Source organism: Mandrillus leucophaeus, unplaced genomic scaffold (genome assembly GCF_000951045.1).
Source record: "Mandrillus leucophaeus isolate KB7577 unplaced genomic scaffold, Mleu.le_1.0 Scaffold546, whole genome shotgun sequence".
Taxonomy (NCBI): Eukaryota; Metazoa; Chordata; class Mammalia; order Primates; family Cercopithecidae; genus Mandrillus; species Mandrillus leucophaeus.
Window position 1 is genome coordinate 136,912 of NW_012105875.1, and position 8,223 is coordinate 145,134.

Below are 8,223 nucleotides of genomic sequence, written 5' to 3' on the forward strand. Positions count from 1 at the left end.
ATTCCATCAAAAAAAAAAGGCCAAGAATTTATTTTTCAGGGAGCTGGCTCTTAAGACGCAAGTCTGCCGATGCTCCCAGCCAAATAAACCTCTTTATTCTTTAATCCAGTGTCTGAGGAGTTTTGTCTGCAGCTCGTCCTGCTACGACTTCATGTCACATCTGGAAAGCTTACATAGGCTGGGCATGGTGGCTCACGTCTGTAATCCCAGTACTTTGGAAGGCCGAGGCAGGCGTATCACCTGAGGTCAGGAGTTCACGACCAGCCTGGTCAACATGGCGAAACCCCGTCTCTACTAAAAATACAAAAATTAGCCGGGTGTGGTAGCAGGTGCCTGTAATCCCAGCTACTCAGGGGAGGCTGAGGCATGAGAATCGATTGAACCTGGGAGAGGGAGGTTGCAGTGAGCTGAGATCGCGTCACTCTACTCCAGCCTGGGGGATAGAGAGACTCTGTCTCAAAAAAAAAAAATACAAAAAATTAGCCAGGCGTGGTGACGCATGCCTGTAATCCCAGCTACCTGGGAGACTGTGGTAGGAGAATCGCTTGAACCCGGGAGGAGGAGGTTGCAGGGAGCCGAAATTGCGCCATTGCACTCTAGCCTGGGCAAAAAGGGCAAAACTCCATCAAAAAGAAAAGAAAAAAGAGGAGGGGAGGGGAGGGGAGGGGAGAAGAAAAAGAAAAGAGAATGGAAGGTTACATACATGTGAAAGTGAACTGCCAGCCATGAGCAACAAATCCAAGTGACATGTCTTCTTCATGGTCCTGACACAGACACGTGGGTTCGATCTGACAGCAGCCTGTGCCGTCACAGCTACTGCTCATGCATGCATTCGGGGTGCCCAAAGTGACGCTGAAGGGGGCATTCCTGGATTCAGCCCTCCAGGAGACCACGAGGAGGCCGGTGCGATAGAATCAGAGGAAGACGCCTGGGCTGCGCAGGGGCCACTGTAAGTGAGGAGTGAAGAGGCCAAGCTGACTCCCAGCAGCCAGGGCCACTAAGGTGGGTGCCGAGGCAGAGGCCAGGCTGGGAACATGAGAGGCCGTTTGGGTGAGGAGATAAGTTCCGTGAGTGAGGGCCAAGGGTCTGACCTCCTAGTGTGGCTGGAGAAGCAGAGACAACTGAGCGCAAAAAGAGAAAAGGGCTAGGCGAGGCCATCTTGCAAAGCACACCCCACTCCGCACTGCCTGCCTGAGGCTGCAAATACAGGCGGGCTCTTCCTGTCGGTTTGCCCGCCCTCGCCTTCCGAGCATGCGCACCCTCCGAGATTGCCAGGAATTGACTTCTCTGTGGCCAATGAGGTGCCGTGTTCCTCCAGGCTCATCCAATGAATTTATCCGATGCTTTTGCGTCCACCAATGGGGTTTCGAGGGCTGTGTGGCCAGGCTGGCCCGGCCTTGGAGAGGCCTAGAAGAATGCCAAGCCCGGGGAGAAGGCGTTCCGGGCCTCAACTTTGGCGTCGTGAGATTCTTGTGAGGCGTCTGCCTGGAAGCCGGCGGAAACTTTGCTTCTTTAAAGAGAAAAAGAAGGCTAGGGACTCAGATTCCTGGATTCTGAGGAAAGAGAAGGCTGGGGACCCAGATCCTGGCTCTGAGGGGAATGAGGGTTGAGGGCCTGGGCTCCCAGGCCTGAGAGAGGAGGGGCCCAGAATGGCGTGTCCCGCGGGAAAAGGCGGTTGGAACCCAAACTCCTCGATTCCTACATAGGACGGGGCTGGGCTCTCAGAATCCCGGGTTCTGATGGGGCTGGGGCTGGGGACTGAGATTCTGGGTCCCTGAGAGAATGTAAGGGACCCCTGAGACTGAGGGAGAAGCGGCCTTCAGGGCCACACTCCTGACCCTGAAGTTGGAGGGCACTGGGTGGCTGGGCCTGAGAATAAAAACCATGAAAAACCGGGGCACGATAAACCTGTGAACTCGCTCCAGCTCTCAAGCCGATTAGGGACAGAACGACTTCAGAGGTCGTGGTCATATACACCATAAACCCCACTGTGAGGCCGGGCGCGGGGGCTCATGCCTGGAATCCCAGCACTTTGGGGGGCCGAGGCGGGCGGATCACCTGAGGTCAGGAGTTCAAGAGCAGCCTGACCAGTATGGTGAAACCCCATCTCTACTAAAAATACAACAAATTCACCGGGTGTGGTGGCGGGCACCTGTAATCCTGGCTACTCGGGAGGCTGAAGCTAGAGAATCGCTCGAACCCGGGAACAGAGGCAGTGAGTGGAGATTGCGCCACTGCACTCCAGCCTAGGCGACAGTGCAAGACTCAATCAAAAAAAAAAAAAAAAAAAAAAAAAAACGCAGATTAAAACACCCCACCCTGAAGTCAGTACTTGCTGGGACCTAGATTTGATCTCATGCGCTCTGACTGAAGAGTTAGTTGCTTTCTCTCCATCAAATTCACAGATCCAGACCAGCTCCTCCCAAACCTCTCCAGAAGAAGCCATGGGAACCCCTCGTATCCAGCATTTGCTGATCCTCCTGGTCCTAGGAACCTCCCTCCTGACCTGTGCGTATAGGGGACGTAGGGGAGAGCAGTGTGTCACAGAAGGTGGACTGATGATGAAAAAGGAGCCACCTTGGCCCATGGAGAAGTGCTTATCCTCTTCTCGTTTTCTCCCCAGCGGGCCTAGAACTGTATTGTCAAAAGGGTCTGTCCATGACTGTGGAAGCGGATCCAGCCAATATGTTTAACTGGACCACAGAGGAAGTTGAGACTTGTGACAAAGGGGCACTTTGCCAGGAAACTGTACTAATGATTAAAGCAGGTGAAATGAGATGGGGCAGTTGGGCTGGGTAGGAGGGAGGTGGATTATGTCCATGTTAATGCTTGTTCCCTTCGTCCAGGCCAATCCTGAGGGCCACCATCCATTTCCCCTCCTTCCTGTCACATAACAGGGACTGAGACAGCCATTTTGGCCATGAAGGGCTGCATCCCAGACGGGGAGGAGGCCATAACAATTGTCCAGCACTCTCCACACCCCGGCCTGATTGTGATCTCCTACAGTAACTACTGCGAGGATTCCTTCTGTAATGACAAAGACAGCCTGTCTCAGTTTTGGGAGTTCAGTGAGACCACAGGTACCCTGGAAGTGGGAGAGATAGGTACTAAGAGAAACTCCATAAAGAGCGTGTGCATGGCCTCCCTTTGCATTCTGACTTGGCTTAGCCTAAGTGGCCCATACCCCAAAGTACCTCACAGTTCAAGTAATTTTATTTTTCTGAATTGTTCACTGGGATCTAAACACTGCTCAGAGCAGAGAGACACCAGTGAAGGCTGGAGTATAAACTGGGTTTTGTGTTTGTTAAGCAATAAGACAGGCCGGGTGAGGTGGATTGCCTGAGGTCAGGGATTCAAGACCAGCCTGGCCAACATGGTGAAACCCTGCCTCTATTAAAAATACAAAAATTAGCTTGGCCTGGTGGCACACACCTGTAATCCCAGCCACTCGGGAGGCTGAGGCAGGAGAATTGCTTGAACCCAGGAGGCAAAGGTTGCAGTGAGCCAATAGTGTGCCACTGCACTTCAGCCTGGGAGAGAGAGCAAGACTCTATCTAAAAAAAGAAAAAAGCAATAAGCATCGGTGTAGGTTTCTGAGCAGGGTGGTTTTATCAGTCTAACAAGTATTGGTTTCCCATTGCTGCATGAGAACAGCTCAGTTCCCCAATTAACAAGGCCTATAGTAACTTGGCCCTGCCTGTCTTTTCAGCTTCATTTCCCTCTCTTCCCTCTCTCATTTACTGTGTGTTTCTGGGGCTAATACTCAAAATGCTTAACAATGTAGATGGCACTGGCCAATCAAAATGGATGTTGGCCATAAAAAAAAAAAAAAAATCAGCTCAAAGAAATAGCTGGGCCTACAAGCTGAGTATCAGCCCTGCAACTTCTCACAATTCCCTGAATCCACCCAGATGGCTCACACCACCTGACCTTTGCCCTTGCTGTCCCTTACTACCCCTCCCCACCCCATTTTCACATAGCTAACCCCTGTTCATCCTCCATGTCAACTCAGGTAGCAGCTCTTTGAAAATATTTACCAAATTCTTTTAGGTAGTTGGATATTCCTCTATTCCTTTGTCATTATACCTTGAACACAGCAGCTACTGAGTTGATTACTCACATGTCTTTCTCCTAGACAGAGATGCTAGATGACAGGAACTATGTCCTTTTTATCTCTGTATCTTCACACCTCCGCAGAGGTTGGAAGTCAGATTGATGGAGATTTCACAGCAGAGAGCACCAGCTGGGGAAGGATGGGGAGGCTGCAGTAATGGGCCTTGATTAGAGTGGCATCTGCAGGAAAATCTTGGGGAAGACAAGGCAGCAAGGAGCAAGACCTCTGGAGGCAGGACCTGCCCTTAACTGTCTCTCTCGTTTCCCTCCAGCTTCCACCATGTCAACAACCCTCCATTGTCCAACCTGTGTGGCTCTGGGGACCTGTTTCAATGCTCCTTCTCTTCTGTGTCCCAATGGTACAACTCGATGCTATCAAGGAAAACTTGAGATCACTGGAGGTAAACTGAAATGAACATCTGATAGTTTCAGAGGCTGGAAGACCATTTGAGTGGATCCCACGAGATTCTGACACTAAGCTGTCCAGGGATGAGGGGGGACTGGATTCTCCTCTGATGTCCTAAGACATCTCTGTCTCTTCCCATCCTTCTTTGTTCCATAGGTGGCATTGAGTCGTCTGTGGAGGTCAAAGGCTGTACAGCCACGATTGGCTGCAGGCTGATGTCTGGAATCTTAGCAGTAGGACCCATGTTTGTGAGGGAAGTGTGCCCACGTCAGCTTCTCACTCAACCTCGAAAGACTGAAAATGGGGCCACCTGTCTTCCCATTCCTGTTTGGGGGGTTACAGCTACCGTTGCCATTGCTGCTGCCATCAATTATTCACTTTTCCTAAAAAGGCAGTTCTGGGCCTGGGTCTGAGGACATCTTTTTTGACTGGGAGCCTTCTTACCATTGAGCTTCAACAAGTTGAGGAATAGGTGGGAATTTGAGGGAGAACAGACAGATACTATGAATGTATTTGACATTTTTAATACAATTTCTGCTGTAATTTTTGTATGCAGTAGGCGTTACTAATAAACATTTCTGCTGTGATTTGTGTATGTTTCAACACTGGAAGTAGAATTTTAGTGCTGAAAGAGCCTTTAAAATTTATCTTCTCCAAACCACACATTCTCCAGATAGAGAACCTGAGATCTGGAAAACTTCAGTGAGTTTCTTATATTTAGCTATGGCCAGAGCCAAGGCAAGAAGTTAGGTATTTTGACATAAAGTCTGATTTTCCTTTCACTCTAATATGCTAACTCCTCTTGCTAGCTGGAGCAGTAACTAGCTTTAGCCTTCCCCAGAGCACTCCCAGCCCAATCTTAAGGCTGCTGTTTTGGGGTCCTAAAATTTCCCTAGGAAGTATGGCCAAATGAGAAAAATCGGACTCCAAATTCTCCAATTATGGGCCTTCAGTAGTGGCTCGCTTATACCTGTAATCCCAGCACTTTGAGAGGCAGAGGAGGGAGGATTGCATGAGCCCAGGGGTTTGAGACCAGCCTGGGCAACCTAGTGAGACCACATCTCTACAAAAAAATATAATCCAAAAATTGGCCTGGCATGGTGGCACTTGCCTGTAGTCTCAGCTACTTGGGAGGTTGAAGTGGGATGATCACTTATGTCCACCAAAAGAGTCAAACTCTGTAAAATATTTGAAAAGATTTATTCTGAACCAAATGTGAGTGACCATGGTGTGTGACACAGCGCTCAGGAGACCCTGAAAACATGCCTAAGGTGGTCAGGGCACAGCCTAGTTTTATACCTTTTAGGAAGACATGAGGCAATCAAATACATGTAAGATGTACATTGTTTCAGTCCAGAAAGGCAGGACAACTCCAAGTGGAGGAAACTTCCAGGTTACAGGTAGATTCAAAAATTTTCTGATTGTCAATAGGTTAAAAGAGTTATTATCTAAAGACCTGCAATCAATAGAAAGGAATGTCCGGGTTAGAATGATAAGGGATCGTGGAAACCAAAGTTTTATCACACAAATGAAGCCACCAAGTCGCAGGCTTCAGAGAGAATACATTGTAAATGTTTATCAGACTTAAGGTCTATGTTGACGTTCATGCTGGTCAGCGTTTCCCAAAATCCAAAAGGGAGGAGGGTATAATGAGGCATGGCCAACTCTCCCTTACCACAGCATGGCCTGAACCAGTTTTTCAGGTTAACTTTGGAAAGCTCTGGCTGAGAGGAGGGGTCCATTCAGATGGTTGGGGGGCGGGAGTGGTTTATCATTTTATTTTTTGTCTGCACTTGAGCTCAGGAGGTTGAGGCTACAGTGAGCCATGATCATGTGTCTGCACTTCAGACTGGATGACAGAGTGAGATCCTGTATCAAAACAAAGGACAAATTCTCTCATTAGAGTGGGCCCCATTTCCCTGTGTCCTGTCTATGCCTTGCCTGCTCTCCATCATTCCTTCCCTTCCCTGGGGCTGACTTAATGACTCTTCAGTGGACTTGGGAGGAGGGAAGGACTCATTATGGTATGATGAATGGGGACCTGTGACCACTTTGGGGGGCAGAGATTTTTGGAGAATGCTCATGCTTATTATTACTCAAAAATATATAAACTCTATCTTATCTTATTGTAAAAAACCCAAATGATATCAGAGGTGTATAGAGCAAAGTAAAAGGTGGGGAGGGTAAAGGGGAGACAGATATTTTCTTCTTAAAAAAAAAAAAAGCTTTACTAAGATTTACCTGACACACAGTAAACGGCACCGGAGGTGGGAGAAGAGACTTTTATTACAAACCCTTGTTCCCCTCCCAAAAGACTGGGGAGTTTGGCCATAGTATATATATATTCCAACCAAGTTCTTTTGTTTTTGTTTTTTTTTTGAGACGGAGTCTCGCTCTGTCGCCCAGGCTGGAGTGCAGTGGCCGGATCTTAGCTCACTACAAGCTCCGCCTCCCGGGTTCACGCAATTCTCCTGCCTCAGCCTCCCGAGTAGCTGGGACTACAGGCGCCCGCCACCTCGCCCGGCTAGTTTTTTGTATTTTATAGTAGAGACGGGGTTTCACCGGGTTAGCCAGGATGGTCTCAATCTCATGACCTCGTGATCCACCCGTCTCGGCCTCCCAAAGTGCTGGGATTACAGGCTTGAGCCACCGCGCCCGGCCTCCAACCAAGTTCTTTCTAGAAAGTTCTCTGGTTCTACCCACTGAGAAAGGAAAAAAAAAAAAAAAAATCTTGCGACACCAAACTCACTATGCTAAAGGGAAAGTCAGGCTTGGGAATGGAGTCACACCAAACTGCCTGTTTTGTTCCTAAATATATAGATGCAAAGACAGCAGGCTACACACCTCCCCAGCAGGTCTTGCTAACAATTTGGCCACAAGGAAATTCCTTGTAGGCCCCAAGATCTTTACCCTAAAACATTTCTGTTGAGTTTCACCCTGACAATGTAATTAACAGCTATCTTCACAGGTACTGAACAAGACAGGACCAGAAGTCCTCCCTCTGCTCACCTGAGACAAACGCCTATTTCAGTCTTTCCTCCACCAGATGTTTAGTTTATTTTATTTAAAAATGCAAATCTGGCCAGGCGCAGTGGCTACCCCTGAAATCCCAACACTTTGGGAGGCCAAGGCGGGCAGATCACGAGGTCAGGAGTTTGAGGCCAGCCTGGTCAACATGGTAAAACCCCATCTCTACTAAAAATACAAAAATTAGCCAGGTGTGGTGGCAGATGCCTGTAATCCCAGCTATTCGGGAGGCTGAGGTAGGGAATCACTTGAACCCAGAAGGAGAAGATTGCAGTGAGCCGAGATCAGGCCATTGCACTCCAGCCTGGGTGACATGAGCAAAACTCCGTCTCAAAAAAAAAAAAAAGCAAATTCACAGAGGGCAAGATGATTGCATAGTTGATTATTCCTCTACCCTCTCCTGTCACATGTAAAATGTGGATTCAGTGAAAGCTGATCAAAGCCTCAAAAGAATGTAACCACTTTCCCTTTTTATTCACTCTCCTCCTTTTTTTCTTTCCTCTTTCCCCTATTGCCCACTCCTTTACCCACTTTAAATATTGAAGTCCCCAGGCTGGGTGTGGTGGCTCACACCCATAATCACAGCACTTTGGGAGGCCAAGGCAGGTGGATCACCTGAGGTCAGGAGTTCAAGACCAGCCTGGCCAACATGGTGAAACCCTGTCTCTACTAAAAAT

At 48.6% G+C, this 8,223-nt stretch overlaps 1 protein-coding gene across 1 annotated transcript; it reads left to right on the forward strand.

The window, feature by feature from the left end:
• The first annotated feature begins 1,393 nt into the window (after window positions 1-1,393).
• TEX101 (testis expressed 101) lies at window positions 1,394-5,124 on the forward strand. The gene is given in 7 exon segments (XM_011997685.1): window positions 1,394-1,472; window positions 2,406-2,508; window positions 2,624-2,767; window positions 2,898-3,080; window positions 4,386-4,514; window positions 4,676-4,851; window positions 4,853-5,124. Coding segments are annotated over 7 exon segments (846 nt in total). The 5' UTR covers window positions 1,394-1,415; the 3' UTR covers window positions 4,907-5,124.
• The last annotated feature ends 3,099 nt before the right edge of the window (window positions 5,125-8,223 follow it).